Source organism: Marmota monax, unplaced genomic scaffold, assembly GCF_021218885.2.
Source record: "Marmota monax isolate L192 unplaced genomic scaffold, Marmota_monax_Labrador192_F-V1.1 WCK01_AAM20220418_F8-fsc00063, whole genome shotgun sequence".
Taxonomy (NCBI): Eukaryota; Metazoa; Chordata; class Mammalia; order Rodentia; family Sciuridae; genus Marmota; species Marmota monax.
This window is the reverse complement of record NW_026693726.1, coordinates 2413104-2432509: the sequence shown is the minus strand read 5'-3', so window position 1 is coordinate 2432509 and position 19406 is coordinate 2413104. Positions and strand designations below refer to the sequence as shown.

The following is a 19406-nucleotide window of genomic DNA, read 5'->3' as shown; positions in this document are numbered from 1 at the left end:
GTTGAGATTCTGTTCCAAACTGACCCATTTATCAGCAATTATACTTAAAATTCTACAGAGTCCAAATCATTATATGCATGTTGTTTTCTCAAAAAAATAAAATAAAATAAAAATTACATTTCAGAGGCTAGCTACAGGATTTATTTTACATAAGACAGACACAGCACAAGTAATTTCAAGTGTGATGTAAATAAGGAAAAATGCAGGGGGGTAACCAAGTCTAGGAGTGGAGGAGGATCAGACAAGGGTTCCCTGAAGAAGTCAAGTTTAAGCAGAAATATGAATGATAGATAGGAGGAAGTTCCAGAATAATGTGTTTATAGAAGCAGTAGCAAATAATTTTAAGAATTTAAAATGATTCTCCCATCCTTTGCCTCTGGGAGATTAAATTTTAACAATAATCTTGTTTTTAACAGCTAAACTTGGAACAAGAATTAGATTTACACCCTACACTTTAGAAATATATAGATTTTTTTATAGCCCAACAGCTTCAAATTCTTATATTAAGATTAGATTTAGTTTAATAGAATAAGTGGAAATCATTGTAACAAGTTTTGTACTTCATGTTAATGTAAAGCACTATCTTTCCATTATAGAAAAACTACACCTTTTTTATATTGAAGGCTTTACAAATATATATCATGGGTAAATTCACATACATATAAAATGTGAACAGTTATTAGATACAAAATGCTAATAGTTGATGTTTATTGAGTAATTATGTAGGGACAAGTGTATGCAGTATTGCATACATGGCATACATTAAGGATGTCTGAGTGGCAGGCCACTCCCCTTGTGCTAGGTGTGTGAGTGGCAGGCGGCTTACCCAGCAGGCACAACCCTGGGCATGAGGCCTTGTGTTGCAGTCTCTATGCTTGCTCCACTGCCCACTCCTCAATAGGTTGCTGCAAGGGCAGTTAGCAGAATTGCATTGGTGGCTACCTGTAATCTGCTTAGCTACTGTCTGAGTATATATACATGGTAACTGTGCAATAAAATCAAACCTGCTTCCTGCTTGGTCTTTGGAGATCTTGAATAGTGACTCCGCAGCCACACTCTCCTTTACCCTATTCCATGGATCTCCTCAATGGGAAGAGAGAGCCCACGCATAATTATTTCTTGCATTATTATTATTAGCAATATATACTTAATATATACTTACTGCATTTTGTGCATTACTTTGAGACAACAATTTGACAAGCAAGAATAATTACTATTGCCAATTTATAAGGAAGAAATATACCATTAGAAAAGTTAAGTGACTTATTCAGGTCACAGGGAATCATACTCAAAATTGACTCCAAAGGTCATGCTCTTACTAGGTATACCCTCCTCCCTTACAGCATATGAATGAATGCCAGTATTCTTCAGAACCAATATGACTCATGATGAGTGAATCCTTTATTTTTTGTCTACCTCAGCTCTAATGTAGAATACTATTTCAGTGAATGCATAACCTACAACTTCTAAGTCAAATAAGCCAGTATTCATTAAAAATATGTATTTTCTCTAATATGTAGATGCTAATTCACAATAAGGTGGGGGGCACTAGAGAAGAATAGTGTTAGATTAGATAGATGGAAGTGAAGGTGGGGGGAAGAGGGGATAGAAAAAATAGTAAAATGAAACAGACATTATTACTTTATGTATATATGTGACTACATGACCAATATGATTCTGCAACATGTACACTCAGAAAAATGAGAAATTATATCCCATTTATGTAAATCAAAGTGCATAAATGTGTTCTACTCTCATGTATAATTAAAACAAATTAAAATTTAATAAAAAATAAATATATGTAGTTATTTATGCATATATATAGATATGTATTTTTAAATACAGCAATTAACTACAGTATTAAACCCATAAAAATATCTAAGTTATGCCACTGTACAATTTAAACAAAGGAAATTCAACAAGGATTAACTATATCTCTTATCTGCAATCCTTAATTTGTAGAGTCTAATCAGAAATCTGCTAAACAAGTGAGGCTAAAATGGCAATTGAAATGCGGACAGCTAAAGACTTTCTCTAGAAACACAGAACTCTAGCTCCATTCATGTCACACACATAGAGCATTCAGGGGCACTGTTCTGCGCTCAGTGCTGATTCCTTTAAACTTTGCCTTTTTTCCTTTTTAATGGAAATAATGTAGGATCCAATAAAAGTAATAAGTCTCAATGTCTTAAAAAGGGGTATGTTCTGTATTCTTCTTTGGCAAGTATATATACCTAAATGAATGGAAATAAAACAATAACATCAACTTCACAGGGCTGCTATGAGGATTAAATGTGATAAGCACACAAAGCTCTGGGACAAAGTCTGGTACATAGAATGCTTTATAACTTCTACTTGCTGCTGCTGTCATTCTTGTTGGTTTTATTCATATGGCTGTTACCTTGTATACTGTTACTATTTCATGACATTCTAACACATTACTATATGGTGGTGTTGTGGCCTAAATAACATTGGATTAGACAGAACAGTTCAGGCTGTTCCACATGATAGCTGAATAAAAATGAGCAAATTCTTTGAACATGTTTTGTAAACCTTTTTGTAAAATGAGGGATATCATCATCTACTTTACATGGTCATAATGAAAATTATACTAAAAGAGATATAAATTGGAAAGCACTTTTTAAACCATAAAAGGCTATAAAATATCTAAGGTATCATCATCATCATCTTGATGAACAAATATACAGGTGTTTAAAAAGCAAAAAAGAACTGTCATTAATTTATAGTTATATGTCCTATCCTGATCTCAGGATTATATATAATCTATATGTACAGGGACCCACATTAAGAAAAACTTTTGTCTATAGCCACTGTGTTATGGTAATGTATCACTTGTGATAAGCATTCTGAAAAATGCATCATTAGGTGATTGCTTACATCACAGCATATACTCATGCAAATTTTGATGGTGTAGCCTACTATACGCTAAGGCTATATGGTATAGCCCATTGCTCCCAGCCTACAACCAATACAGCATGTTACTTACTAAATACTGTAACACAGTGATAAGTATATATATATATATATATATTTAAACATATCTAAACATAGAAAAGTATGATACAAACATTAGGCAATAGGAATTTTTCTGTTCCATTATGATCTTATGGGACCACTATCATGCATACAGTCCAACACTGACTTAAATAACATGCAGCATGTGACTACTTATTTGGTAAAACTGATTAATGTTCACAAGCATATACTTACCTTTACTATTGTTTTAGGGCGCTTTTTAAAAAATAGTTTTGGCTTTTCCACTACGGGAAGAGGTGGAAGTTTTTTAAGCTCCTGTAAGACAGTGGTTGCAGCACGCTTCTTAGAGAGTTTTTTGCTATTTCCCTCTCCTTCTGCAGAGAACTCTCCTACTGATACCCGAGTAACAAAGCTCTTCATATGTGGTGGTCCACTTTCTTTAATAACCTATTGAATACAAGTAAAATATTAAATAATACATAGGCACTTAAGATATATTCTTTCAGCACAAATACTTATTGATATTCTTATCATAATAAAAATTGATATTCATAATTACAATAAAATTGTAGTATTTAAGAAGGCTATGATGAAATATGATACCAGTAGTACTCATTTATGACATAGCTGATTCTTCCTGAATTGAAGTAAAAGAAATCTAAACAAATACATTCATAGACAAAATTGTTTTAATCACTATTTCCCCATGTCTTACAAAACACAAAATTAAGAATATAAAACATGCCAAATAAATTGGATACTATATTAGATAAGCCATCTAGACACAATTTGTACATAATTGTGTACATACCAATCTTCTCCTCTGTCAGGGTAAGTTACTCAAGAACAAAGACGATGTCTTATTGTAATCTATAACCTGTGAAGCATCTTACCTTAACTTCTTCTTGACAGAGACCTCAATGGCTATTTTACAGCAAGGGATATTTACTTTTCTGACATGATCTTAAAAAGATACACTGATATGCAATAATATCTAGCTTTCTAGAGTAATGAATTATGAATCTGTCAGCTGTACATGTTCCTTAACCCTACTTAATCCTGTTCTTACTTTTATACTATACCAGCTTTTGCGGGGGAAGAGGCGTTCCAAACCCTGAGTATTCAAAACTTTAGTCTCTTTGAAATTCTGACATATAGAAGATATATATTACATTGAAATTTTGTCTTCTAATATTGGATACCAATTAGGAGAAGGGAAGAAAACAACATAACATCTCCATAATACAACATAATTAGGAATAAGAAATTTATTCATAGTGACCAAGTAATTTAAGTTCACTAGTTTAAATGCCAACAGTTTACTCTGATGAACATCCTTCTCAATTTAAAAAAGCACGTTTTATGAACTTAACTAAGTTCGTAAACTAGAAAATACTGAATATTTAACCAAATAAGAGCATCATTATGAACATCAAATATTCTATACTGTAATATACTCAACAACTTGTAAGGACTTATAAAACTGTCTGTTCCTATTTACTATAGTCTTTTAAAAGATCCTACACACCAATAATTTTTGTATATTCTGATTACTTTTTATAAGTATCTTATATTTTCCCTATCATTTCTTGCTGGGACTAATAAGACCCCAAGTATACTCTCTCTCTGCCCTCCTCATATTACTGCTTTTACTCTGCTTCAGGCTAAGAAATCAGATAACTCAACTTGTCAGAACTGTGTACAAGAAGCACTACTATTTCTCAGTCCAGTTCAGATGATCCTACCAACAAGTACAATATGGAAGCTGTCTAGTAAAAGGATGTTGCACAATTTTAAGAAAAGTTCTCCACAACTATTTCAGCTTATTTCATGGTTCTTGCCCACTTTTCAGTCATGAGCTGCAAAATCAGTGATGTCTTCATAATGAGGTATTAAAATGATAATTTTGAAGTTTCCTCTTTTTTTAGTTTCTTTTTTATTGATTTTATTTTTTTTTAAAGAGAGAGAGAATTTTTTTAATATTTATTTTTTGGTTTTTGGCGGACACAACATTTTTATTTGTACGTGGTGCTGAGGATCGAACCCAGGGCCATGTGCATGCCAGGCAAGCACGCTACCGCTTCAGCCACATCCCCAGCCCCATTGATTTTATTTTTTAAAACACACAACAGAGGTAGGCATTACAATTCTTATTACACATATAGAGCAAAATTTTTTCATATCTTTGTATATAAAGTAAATTCACGTCAATTCACGTGTTTATACATGTACTTTTTTTTTCATTACAATTCTTATTACACATAAATACCACAATTTTTCATTTCTCTGTGTATAAAGTATGTTGACACCCAATTCGTGTCTTCATACATGTACTTTGGATAATGATTTCCATCACATTCCACCATCCCTGCCCCCTCCCTTTCCCTCTAGAATTCATCTACCTAGAATTCATCTATTCCTCCCATGCTCCCCTTCCCTACCCCACTATGAGTCATCTTCCTTATATCAGAGAAAACATTTGGCATTTGTTTTTTGGGGATTGGCTAACTTCACTTAGCATTATCTCTCCAATGCCATCCATTTACCTACAAATGCCATGATTTTATTCTCTTTTATTGCTGAGTAATATTCCATTGGGTATATATGCCACATTTTTTTTTTATCCACTCCTCTACTGAAGGGCATCTAGGTTGGCTCCACAGTTTAGCTATTGTGAATTCTGCTGCATAAACATTGATGTGGCTGTGTTCCTGTAGAATTCTGTTTTTAAGTTCTTTGGGTATAGTCCGAGGAGAGGGATAGCTCGGTCAAATGGTGGTTCCATTCCCAGATTTCCAAGGAATCTCCATACTGCTTTCCATATTGGCTGCACCAATTTGCAGTCTCACCAGCAGTGTATGAGTGTACATTCCCCCCCCCCATCCTCGCCAACACTTATTGTTGTCTTCATAATAGCTGCCATTCTGACTGGAGTGAGATGATATCTTAGAGTAGTTTTGATTTGCATTTCTCTAATTGCTAGAGATGATGAGCATTTTTTCATATATTTATTGATGGATTATATATCCTCTTCTGAGAAGTGTCTGCTCAGGTCCTTGGCCCATTTGTTGATTGGGTTATTTGGTTTTTTGTGTTTTATTTTTGGTACTTAGCTTTTTGAGTTCTTTATATACCCTAGAGATTAGTGCTCTATTTGATGTGTGAGGGGTAAAGATTTGCTCCCAAGATGTAGGCTCCTATTCACCTTACAGATTGTTTCTTTTGCTGAGAAGAAACTTTTTAGTTTGATTCCATCCCATTTATTGATTCTTGGTTTTAATTCTTACACTAATAAAAATATTTATGATTGGGCTGGGGTTGTGGCTCAGCGGTAGAGCGCTCATCTAGCACGTGTGGGGCCCTGGGTTCAATCCTCAGCACCATAAATAAATAAATAAATAAATTCATTGTGTCTAACTATACCTAAAAAATAAATATTAAAAAAATATTTATGATGTATTCATTCAGTTTTAGAAAACAGTTTCCTTATTTCTTGATTATTTCTTAATTTAAGGCTGAACATACTTTGGGGGCTGGGGATGCAGCTCAGTTGTAGAGCACATGCTCAGCATGCTGAGACCCTGGATTCAATCCCCAGCAAACCCTCCCACCCAAAAGTCAAACATATTTTAGCCTCCACACAATTTTTAAAAAGCTATATAGTAACATAAATGTGTCACTAAAAATTAACTTGACTATTAACTTGAATTAAATAGAATCAAATTAGTATTATTTTTTTCTTATTTAAAACACCAAATCCTAAAAGGTATTACAAATTATCTTGTATCCAGAATATAGATGTGATGATGAAAACTGAAATGTCACGTATACAACCATCTTAATATAAAAGAACAAAAAGATCAGCAGGAATCTATGATATTATCAAAATTTCTATTTTCCCCAGGGCCCAGGTTATTTCAAGCTAGTGAATTTGAACTTAAGGAAGCATATTAACTCTTACAGGATTCTACTACACCAGTTAATTTTATTTGTTTGCTTATTTTAAATAACCATAACAGGAAAAAAAATTGAAAGATCTCTATGAGTACATACCTCAAAACTGACAGGCATATTTCTCTTCAGAGCAATTTCAAATACTAAGCTGATCTCGGATTTATTTGCATCTTTATCATCATCCATTTCCTTTCCTGATTCACCATTCTAAATCACACAAAAAAAATAAAATAACATTGAATATTAATTTTACAACAATCTTTATACGTGTGTGTGTGTGTGTGTGTGTGTGTGTGTGTTCCACAATCAAGAGAGCCTTGCTAAAATACAACAAAAAATAACAAACTCTGGACTGTATCCAAATGAATTCCTGTCTGACTACAATAGTCAAGGTTTTGCTGTGAGGCTTTATATACTTGGTTTTCAGGGAGTTTTGTGTGGGTGTTTTGTTTTGTTTTGTTTTTAACTTTACATAGAAACATTTAATGCTGAGTTTGGAAATCTTTTACACAACCATATACTACTTTCAGAATTTATCCTATCTTCCTAGAACCAATTCTCTTATTTGAGAGCTCCCTACCCACCACCCCTCACACCTTGCTCCTACACGAGTCCCTAATAGTTCAAATATGACCTATGAAAACACTAAGTTATAGAAAGAACAAAGGATGCAAACCAGGACATAGGAGCTCTGCATCTGGCACTGGCACCAATTAATGTATTCACTTATTTAACACATAATTCTAGAGGGTCTCATATGTGCTGAGCACAGTAGAAGTATTAGAGAGAAAGAGAGAGTCAATAAGCTTATAACCTAATGGAAAAACAGACAAAGAGTTATGATAAAAGTACACAAGCAGAAAAAGACCAAAGTCTTCCATTAAAACAAATCTCAAACAAGGAGAACCAACAGATTTGGGGAAAGTAAGTGTCTATAGATGCCAAACTGTAGGTTTTGAAATAACTAAATGCAGAAGTCCAATAAGAAGGTAAATATATTATAGGATATGCCTGAGCTACAAATACTATTTCGAGGCCCATGGATAAATAGGCTAAAACTATAAAAATGGGTGAGATTACTTAAGAATAGCCTCAATATCCTCACTTATAAAATAAAGTAAGACTTAGTTGGGACTGTGGCTTGCCTAGCATGCGTAAGGGCACTGGGTTCAATCCCAGGCACCACATAAAAATAAAAACAAATAAAATAAAGGTATTGTGTCCATCTACAACTAAAAAATATAATTAAAAATATAAAAATAAAAAATTTAAAACTAAAATAAAGACTTAAGGATCCATAAAGATCTCCATTTTATATCTCTTGGTTCTATATTAACACATTGTAATCTATGCTCAATGAATGCAGCATTAAATGCAAGGCAAATGAATGTCATCTCACATCCTTATACAGACATCCCAAAATTCTGAGCCACCTAAGAGGTGAATTAGGTCACACTGGCAGGCACAGGTAAGACTCATGTAGCAAGACAAGTAATCTGAGAAACAAATCTCAGCAGATTATTATCCTAGTGTTCTTTACCACTGATATTTACAAAGTATATTTATTTTTCTGATCAATAATCTCACTGGAGAAGTGTAAGACAGATACAGCCACATGTAGCAGCACCACACCTGAGACTTTTCTGGAATAGGTTCATTCTGCAGTGCTTGAAGGGCTTTCATTGCAGCATTGTGCCTTGCAGCTTGTCGAGTCTTTCCTTCACCAAAAAACTCGTTATTTCCTACCGTTAGCTGAACATAAAAGATCTTAGGCATTGGGCAATGATACCTAAAATAAGAAAATGAAACAATTAATGTTAGTTCAATAAAACTATTCTACAATCATTAATAAGATTTGCTTTATCAAAAATGTTACCAACGATACAAATGTACTATATCCTGTTACTAGCTCCAATAAAATTTTAACCCTATGAATGTACATAAAAAGATAAAAGGTGTGTCAATACATCTAAAGATAAATGTATACTACTCTCCATGGAAAACATATGTAGAGTACAACAATAAACATAAATGAATATAGAAAAATTATTTAGTTATATCACAGAGGATTTCCTGGCATGTCTTCAGTCAGATTTTGCAGAAGAGAACAGAATGGTTTGGTGCTGAGGATGGGGAGCTATAACAGACTCTGGAGACAGATGAGCCATTTAAAAGACAACATGATGATTAATGTGCTTTTAGCAGAAGGCAGTTTTAATCACTAATGTAGAAGCAGAGATGAATTTAATATGATACAAAGTAATGAGATCAAAGTCAATGTAAGGAAGAAAAGAGAGTTATACCAATTTCAATTTTTAAATGATACATAGTAACTATGTATGTTTATGGGGGTACACTTGACATTTCATACATGTACACAATGTGTAAAGATCAGATCAAGGTAATTGGAATATGCATCGCCTCAGACAGGTAATCATTTCTTTGCGCTGGAAACATTCAAAATTCTCCCTATTTTGAAATATTCAATTAATTACTGTCAACCACAGTGACCCTATATAGAACATTAGAAGTTATTCATCCTATCCAACTGAACCTCATTAACCATCTGATCCCCATCCCTCCGTTTCTAACATCCTTTCCTGGATTGGGTAACTACTATTCTATTCTCTGCACATCTTCAAGATCAAAGTTTTTAGTTTCCATATATAAGTCTTACTTATATGTTCTTACATATAGTATTTTTCATTCTGCCTGACTTATTTCACTTAATGTCTTCCAGTTCCATCTATGTTGCTGCATATGAAGAATTTCATTCTTTTTATGGCTGAATAATATTCTATTGTACGCACATACCATGTTTTCTTTATCCATACATCCATCAATGGACACCTTGATTGATCCAAACCTTGGCTACCGGGAATAGTACTGCAATAAGCATGGAAAGTGCAGCTGTCTAACATACTGTTTTTCAATTCTTTTTGTATATGTCCTGTAGTGGGATTGCTGGATCATATGGTAGTTCTACTTCTAGCTTTTTTTGAGGAAACTTCATAATGTTTTCTATATGGCTGTACTAATTTACATTCCCACCAACAGTGTATGAGAGTTTTCCTTTCTCTATATCCTCATCAACATTTGTTAATTTTTGTCTTTTTGATAGCAGCCCTTCTAACTGGGGTAAAATAGGATCCCAATGTGATTTTGATTTGCATTTCTCTGGTGATTAGTGATAGGGAGCAGAGTTTATGCCAATTCATAGGGGGAAAGATAACAAAGTGTATTTAAAGTGAAAAGTGTCAGCAAGTTTGTGTTTAATATGACTGAGTTAACAGAGTATAACTGGAAAGCTGCAATAATACAGGTAGGAGGGGATAAAGGAGACTAAAAGAAGAATAACTCTAGAAGAAATTAAGAAAAAAAATAGGAATATTTGCAATACAACACATTAATTCAACAATTATTTATGGAGTATGTTCCACATGACAGGGGACTATGACAATGAACCAAAATATTATAGTGGAAAAAACAGGCAATAAATAAGATAAATATGTAGAATATCTAGAATGTTAGAGATAATGAAAGAAAAAGCAGAAAGGGTTCAAAAGTGTTGGGAGGTGAATTTTTAGATAGGGTTGTCAAGGAAGGTTTCATCAAGAAACTAATGACATTGTCAAGACTTGAAATGAATGAGGAAGCAAACCATGAAGGTATCTGGGATACTGCATCAAGCAGAGAGAACACCAAGCACAAAGCCATGAAGCAGAAATGTGCCATGCACATTTAAATCACTCAAAGGAAGCATGTCTGGCGAGAATTTAGGGAGTGAAGGAAGGAAAGCTAGGAAATGAGAAGTGGCAGACTGCACAGGGCCTTCCCTAGAAATTCTTTTAAGATTCTGACTTTCACCATGAGTGAAATACTTAGCTATTCTGAACAGAAATAAGTAACATAATCTGTCTTTTATTTTGGAAGAATCATCTAATATGTTGAGGACAGACTGAAGGGGAAAAAATGGAGAAGCAGGGAGGTCTAATAGGAGGCTGCTGAGATAATCCAGGGAAAAGTGATAGTGATCAGAAGTAGGTACCGCAGTGGATGTGATGAAAAGTCACTGGATTCTGGATGAATTTTAAAAGCCTAAACGGGTTTACCTAAGCACTAGATATGGAATATGAAATAAAAATAAAACATGACCTGTTCATTGAGACACAAAAGGAATGAATTTACTGAGACTGAGTATCAGTAGCTCATTTTAGAAACGTTAAATTATTAGAACTATTAGACATACAAGAGGAGATATCAAGTGAACAATCAGATTTATGAGCCTGGGCTCTAGGAAAGAGATCTAATGTTGAAATAAAATGTGGAAATCATCAATACATAGATGGTATTTAAAACTTTAATACAATGAGAATTCTTCTGGAGAGAGTGATAAGAGGGAGACCAAGGAAGCATAGTGCCCTTACTGAAAGCTAAATGGGAGGGGAAAGTTAGGAGAGATTGATTGTATCTAGTGACAAACACAGGCTAAGAAATGTAATGATTGGGAAATATGACCTTTGAATTGAACAGTTCAGAAAATGAATAGGATTAATTTAGATGGACTGACAATGGCGAAAAGTCAAAAATTAATGTTGTAAAATGTTTGCTTCCAGGCTGGGGATGTGCCTCAAGCGATAGCGCGCTCGCCTGGTATGCGTGCGGCCCGGGTTTGATCCTCAGCACCACATACAAACAAAGATGCTGTGTCCGCCAAAAACTAAAAAAATAAATATTTAAAAAATTCTCTCTCTCTCTCTCTCTCTCTCTCTCTCTCTCTCTCTCTCTCTCTCTCTCTTAAAAAAAAGTTTGCTTCCAAGCAAAGAGAAGCCCAATTGAGGCCATAATATTTTTTGTTGCTGTTTTACAAAACTAAGAATCAAACCCTGAGTCTTACAGCTATTACTCTATCAGTGAGCTGCATTCCAAACCCAAGATTCTATTATGTCTTAAATAATTACTAAACATCCATGTAGTGGTGTTCTATAGTCAAGCTGGGATAAATGGATAGAGCCAATAGTATAAAAATTCATTGGGCAGATGGAATTAATCAATGAACATTTAATGAAGGTAAAAGACTAGAAATGTAGATTGGTACTGAAGATGCAGATTAGTGAGGCAATAATTGAAACCAGGCCAGTGGATAAACACCTGGAAAGAGTAAGTGTAAAGGAACCAAAAAAGAGCCTTAGGCTGGGATCTGATTGATGTCTATGATCAAAGTGCAGGAGAAACAATAGATGGCAGTGAAGGAGATGAAAGAAAGTCAGAGTTAGAAAAGAAATCACAACATAATGTCAGAGGAAGGGATAATCAATAGTGTCAAATGAAATGGAGAAATCCAGAGCAACAAAAAAGAAAAAGTTCCTATTTTAAACTCTTAAAATTAATTTTCTTGATGTACAGTTCTCTATTAAGATAAAGTATTTTATTATCAAGTCCTATGTTCTCACTTTTTAATTAGCAAATATAAAACAATTAAAGGAAGAAAAAATTCAATGAAAGTAAAAGTATTTTTAATGTCCAAAGACTAAAAAGCATTTAAAAACCACAATCAGCTTTGTTCTTTGATTACAATAACTAAATAGGGTACCAATATACACAAATTCCTATAATCTATTTTATTTTAGATCCTTTTAATATAGAAATCTAGACAGGCTAATATGAAGATTGCAAATTATCTTTATATCCCACAAAGTTCAGTTTTCCCATCTCCACAAAATTTTATGCATATTTTAACTGGTTCTGCAAAAACCTTAAAACAGACAACTTGAAATCATAAATTTACTCCTGATCTGATCTTTCACCACAGAGCAAATATTTACAATTAATTATAAACTTCTGAAAATAGAGGTCCTCAATAAGAATGCTAACTAACAGACGTTTAACTATGGTAGAGGGAGTGGGCGCCACTATAATCACTAAGGCCTGCTGACAATTACAAAACTCATTTGGGTTTGCCACAGAGACAAACAAAATTTCTGTTCATTATAACTTTACTGGAATATGATGTCATAACATATAACCATACTGAAACAATCTGCTGATTTTTTGACCAAAATATTAATTGCACATTAAAGAGCCCTTGGGGCCTCTTCCTTTTTGGTCATCAAATATGGCTCTATGCATATGTATGTGCATGTTGATATATATGTACATATAAATTATATCATATAAATATCAGAGGGAAAATTAAGCATGTTGTATTTTGGACATTAAAAAGTAAAATATTCTAGCACTAACAACAGGAAATACCAAGACCGGACGCCTGACTTGTTTCATTCCAGTTTCATTTCATCCTCTTAACAATGATTCTTAATAATATACCCCACATGGCTTGAATACCTTACACATCACATCTCCTCACTGCATCATGACAATTAAGATTAACCAGAGCACCCTGATTAATGGTATCCAGATTGGATTATAAAAACGATGATTTCAAATGCTTCATCACACAGATGTGCTAGGATCTTGTGTCTAAATATTTATTTCCTTTGTTAAAGAAACACCAAAATTTATTAGCTCTAAAGTTGATATGTTCTATGTAATGGAGTTCTTTCTTCTATTTTTATTTTTTTAACTTGAACTTGGTACTTAATAATAAGTGATTTCCTATTCCTACGAATCAGCATGCATTTAAACTACTTGGACACAGCTATTTTTGAATGATTATTCTCAATTAGAATTTTATGGTCAATGTTTAGTAGATCTCCATAGTGCCTACAATCCAAAGATGACCCTTGGAAACCTCTTCCAGATTATTTAAGGGTCAAATGGTTTTTCCTCTCCACAGCCTCCAAAGTATGATACCATTTTCATCAGAATCATCTTTAGTGCTGGTTAAAAATGCAGATTTCTGTGCTTCAACCTTGATATGCTTAATTAGAGTCCTTGGGAATAGAATGAGAATCTTAAATTGCTGGTGACTGTGCACACCAACAATCTGAGAGCTACTGCTCCAGGTTAGCATCACATCCCACAAGATTAGGTGAATGGGCAATTGCTTCAAGCGCTATTCAAATGGGTGGCCACATGTATTCCTAATAGCATAATGGTTAGATCTTTCATATTTCTTTCTGATTTAATCCTCACAGCCATCTAGTGAGACAAGAGAGGCCCCAAGGTCACCTTGCGAAGTAACAAATCTCTACAGAGGTGTTGGGAATCAAATGCAACTAATTTCAGAGATTCAAGAAACTCTTAAGAATTTCCCCAAAATCTTTTACATTTATTAAACTGGCTATCTCAGAAAGCGGCGGAGGAGAGAACTTCATCAATACCAGCGGCGACAGAAACAGTTGGTCTCCTGGTAGGGGGGGTGAGGCACAGACACCCGAGTCTCCTCAATTTGTCGTCGAGCCAGAGGGGAGGAGCCGGGCCACCGCCAGAGCCCGGAGCAGGCACAGCGGCTCGCCAGCGTGGTGACCGCGTGACCCCAATTGGAGAGGGGGCGGAGCGGAGCCGCCACCCGCACCCGCAAGGTGGGCAGACCCGTGACCCAGTGGTACATGTGCGTGGTAGGAGGGGCAGGGCAGAGCCGCCGTTCGCGCTTGCAAGGTAAACAGACCTGTGACAGCCTGGCGGGTCAGGCCCAGTGGCCTGCCAGTGTGGTACACACGTCACCCCAACTGGAGTAGGGGCAGAGCAGATCCTTCTCCCACGCCCGGATCAGGCCCTGCCGGTGTGGTGGCCACGTGACCCCAATTGGAGTGGGGGAGAAGAGGAACCGCCACCCGTGCCCGCAGGGTGAGCAGACCTGTGACCAACCTGCAGATCAGCCCCAGGGGTCCGCAGGCGTGGTAGGAGGGGCAGGGCAGATCCGCCGCCCGCGCCTCCAAGGTAGGCAGACCTGCAACAGACCGGCGGATCAGGCCCAGGAGCCTTCTGGCGTGGTACACACACCACCCTAATTGGAGTAGGGGCAGAGCAGAGTCGCCGCCCGTGCCAGGAACAGGCACAGCGTCCTGCAGGCGGGGTAGTCACGACACCCCAATTGGAGTAGGGGCAGAGCAGAGCCTCCACCCGTGCCCGAAAGGTGGGCAGATCTGCGACCGACCAGCGGGAGAGGCCCAGTGGCCTGCCGGTATGACAGACACGTCACCCCATTTGGAGTAGGGGCAGAGTAGAGCCGCCGCCCGCGCCTGCAGCGTAGGCAAACCTGCAACCGACCGGCGGATCAGGCCCAGTGGCCTGCCAGCGTGGTACACTCGTCACCCCAATTGGAGTAGGGGCAGAACAGAGCCACCGCCAGCGCCCAGAACAGGCCCAGTGACCTGCCGGCATGGTAGACACGACACCCCAATTGGAATAAGGAGAGAGCAGAGCCGCCGCCCGCGCCTGCAGGAAAGATACGCAAGCAGTATGAAAAGACAAGGAAAGAAAGGACCACAAGCAATGCAGGTCAACGCAACTTTAGAAGAGGTAACAGCTGCAGCAGATGGAATGTCAGATAAAGAATTCAGGATATACATGCTTCAGATGATCTGGAGTATCAAGGAAGACATTAAACAGCAAAATCAGACAATGAAAGATCACTTCAACAATGAATTACGCAAACAAATCCAGGAAGCAAAGATCAACTATACAGGCAGATAGAGGTTATAAAAAACAAACAAACAGAAATCCTAGAAATGCAGGAAGCAATAAACCAACTTAAAAACTCAATGGAGAATACTACCAGCAGAGTAGAACACTTAGAAGATAGAACATCAGACAATGAAGACAAAGTATTTCAACTGGAAAAGAACATAGACAGCTCAGCAAGACTGTTAAGAAACCATGAGCAGAACATCCAAGAAATATGGGATAACATTAAGAGACCAAACTTAAGAGTCATTGGGATACAGGAAGGTACAGAGCTCCAAACCAAAGGAATGAGCAGTCTATTCAATGAAATAATACGAGAAAACTTCCCAGACTTGAAGAATGAGACAGAATCCCAAATCCTAGAAGCCTACAGGACGCCAAATGTGCAAAATCATAAGAGATCCACACCTAGACACATTATAATGAAGATGCCCAACATACAGAATAAGGAGAGAATTTTAAAAGCTACAAGAGAAAGGAAGCAGATTACATTTAGGGGTAAGCCAATCAGGATAACAGCTAATCTTTCAACACAGACTCTGAAAGCTAGAAGATCCTGGAATAACGTATTTCAAACACTGAAAGAAAATGGGTTCCAACCAAGAATTGTGTATCCAGCAAAATTAAGCTTCAGGATGGAAGATGAAATTAAAACCTTCCACGATAAACAAAAGTTAAAAGAATTCGCAGCTAGAAAACCATCTCTTCAAAACATCCTCGCCAAAGCATTACAGGAAGAGGAAATGGAAAATAACAATGAAAACCAACAGTGGGAGGTAGGACAGTAAAGGGGGGGAAAATAATCAAAGAGGAAAACAAACCATGTTTAATAACAGAAATAAACAAATATGGCTGGAAGAACAACCCATATCTCAATAATAACACTAAATGTTAATGGCTTAAACTCACCAATTAAGAGACACAGGCTAGTAGAATGGATCACAAAACAAGAACCAACAATATGCTGCCTACAGGACACGCATTTGATAGGAAAAGACATACATAGGCTGAAGGTGAAAGGTTGGGAAAAATCATATCACTCATATGGACTTCGGAAACAAGCAGGAGTGTCCATACTCATATCAAATAAAATAGATTTCAAGCCCAAGTTAATCAAAAGGGATAAAGAGGGACACTACATACTGCTTAAGGGAACCATACACCAACAAGACATAACAATCATAAATATTTATGCCCCAAACAATGGTGCAGCTATGTTTGTCAAACAAACTCTTCTCAAGTTCAAGAGTCTAATAGACCACCATACCATAATCATGGGAGACTTCAACACAACTCTCTCGCCACTGGACAGATCTTCCAAACAAAAGTTGAATAAGGAAACTATAGAACTCAATAACACTATTAATAACCTAGACCTAATTGACATATATAGAGTATACCACCCAACATCAAGCAGTTACACTTTTTTCTCAGCAGCACATGGATCCTTCTCAAAAATAGATCATATATTATGTCACAGGGCAACTCTTAGACAATATAAAGGAGTAGAGATAATACCATGCATCTTATCTGATCATAATGGAATGGAACTGAAAATCAACGATAAAAGAAGGAAGGAAAAAGCATACATCACTTGGAGAATGAACAATAGGTTACTGAATGATCAATGGGTTATAGAAGACATCAAGGAGGAAATTAAAAAATTCTTAGAGATAAATGAAAACACAGACACAACATATCGGAATCTATGGGATACATTGAAAGCAGTTCTAAGAGGAAAATTCATTGCTTGGAGTTCATTCCTTAAAAAAAGAAAAAACCAACAAATAAATGATCTCATACTTCATCTCAAAATCCTTGAAAAAGAAGAGCAAAACAACAGCAAAAGAAGTAGAAGGCAAGAAATAATTAAAATCAGAGCTGAAATTAATGAAATCGAAACAAAAGAAACAATTGAAAAAATTGACAAAACTAAAAGTTGGTTCTTTGAAAAAATAAACAAAATCGACAGACCCTTAGCGATGCTAGCAAAGAGAAGAAGAGAGAGAACTCAAATTACTAGCATACGGGATGAAAAAGGCAATATCACAACAGACACTTCAGAAATACAGAAGATAATCAAAAACTATTTTGAATCCTTATACTCCAATAAATTAGAAGATAGTGAAGGCATAGATAAATTTCTTAAGTCATATGATCTGCCCAGATTGAGTCAGGAGGATATAGACAACCTAAACAGACCAATATCAATTGAGGAAATAGAAGAAACCATCAAAAGACTACCAACTAAGAAAAGCCCAGGACCGGATGGGTATACAGCAGAGTTTTACAAAACCTTTAAAGAGGAACTAATACCAATACTTTTCAAGCTACTTCAGGAAATAGAAAAAGAGGGAGAACTTCCAAATTCATTCTACGAGGCCAACATCACCCTGATACCTAAACCAGACAAAGACACTTCAAAGAAAGAAAACTACAGACCAATATCTCTAATGAACCTAGATGCAAAAATCCTCAATAAAATTCTGGCCACTCGGATACAAAAACATATCAAAAAAATTGTGCACCATGATCAAGTAGGATTCATCCCTGGGATGCAAGGCTGGTTCAATATACGGAAATCAATAAATGTTATTCACCACATCAATAGACTTAAAAATAAGAACCATATGATCATCTCGATAGATGCGGAAAAAGCATTCAACAAAGTACAGCATCCCTTTATGTTCAAAACTCTAGAAAAACTAGGGATAACAGGAACATACCTCAATATTGTAAAAGCAATCTATGCTAAGCCTCAGGCTAGCATCATTCTGAATGGAGAAAAACTGAAGGCATTCCCTCTAAAATCTGGAACAAGACAGGGATGCCCTCTCTCTCCACTTCTGTTCAACATAGTTCTCGAAACACTGGCCAGAGCAATTAGACAGACGAAAGAAATTAAAGGCATAAAAATAGGAAAAGAAGAACTTAAATTATCACTATTTGCAGATGACATGATTCTATACCTAGCAGACCCAAAAGGGTCTACAAAGAAACTATTAGAGCTAATAAATGAATTCAGCAAAGTGGCAGGATATAAAATCAACACGCATAAATCAAAGGCATTCCTGTATATCAGTGACAAATCCTCTGAAATGGAAATGAGGACAACCACTCCATTCACAATATCTTCAAAAAAAATAAAATACTTGGGAATCAACCTAACAAAAGAGGTGAAAGACTTATACAGTGAAATCTACAGAACCCTAAAGAGAGAAATAGAAGAAGATCTTAGAAGATGGAAAAATATACCCTGTTCATGGATAGGCAGAACTAACATCATCAAAATGGCGATATTACCAAAAGTTCTCTATAGGTTTAATAAAATGCCAATCAAAATCCCAACGGCATTTCTTGTAGAAATAGAGAAAGCAATCATGAAATTCATATGGAAAAATAAAAGACCCAGAATAGCAAAAACAATGCTAAGCAGGAAGTGTGAATCAGGCGGTATAGCGATACCAGACTTCAAACTATACTACAGAGCAATAGTAACAAAAACAGCATGGTACTGGTACCAAAACAGGCGGGTGGACCAATGGTACAGAATAGAGGACACAGAAACCAATCCACAAAACTACAACTATCTTATATTTGATAAAGGGGCTAAAAGCATGCAATGGAGGAAGGATAGCATCTTCAACAAATGGTGCTGGGAAAACTGGAAATCCATATGCAACAAAATGAAACTGAATCCCTTTCTCTCGCCATGCACAAAAGTGAATTCAAAATGGATCAAGGAGCTTGATATCAAATCAGAGACACGCCGTCTGATAGAAGAAAAAGTTGGCTACGATCTACAGTCGGTCGGGTCGGGCTCCAAATTCCTCAATAGGACACCCATAGCACAAAAGTTAATAACT

The 19406-nt window shown here is 36.2% G+C and overlaps 1 protein-coding gene across 10 annotated transcripts in view; it reads right to left on the bottom strand.

Annotated features, from left to right (window-relative positions):
• Stau2 (staufen double-stranded RNA binding protein 2) overlaps nt 1-19406 on the bottom strand; it is a 274753-nt gene that overhangs the window by 177256 nt on the left and 78091 nt on the right. For all 10 annotated transcript variants that reach the window (XR_009228323.1, XM_046460516.2, XM_058584403.1 and 7 more), the window contains 3 exons: nt 8584-8740; nt 7051-7158; nt 3232-3444 (listed from right to left, as the gene is read on the bottom strand). Coding sequence is in view for 9 of the 10 variants with exons in the window: in XM_046460516.2 (XP_046316472.1) it covers nt 3232-3444; nt 7051-7158; nt 8584-8740 (478 nt within the window). In the remaining variant the exon portion in view is untranslated. The remainder of the gene's footprint in view (nt 1-3231; nt 3445-7050; nt 7159-8583; nt 8741-19406) is intronic.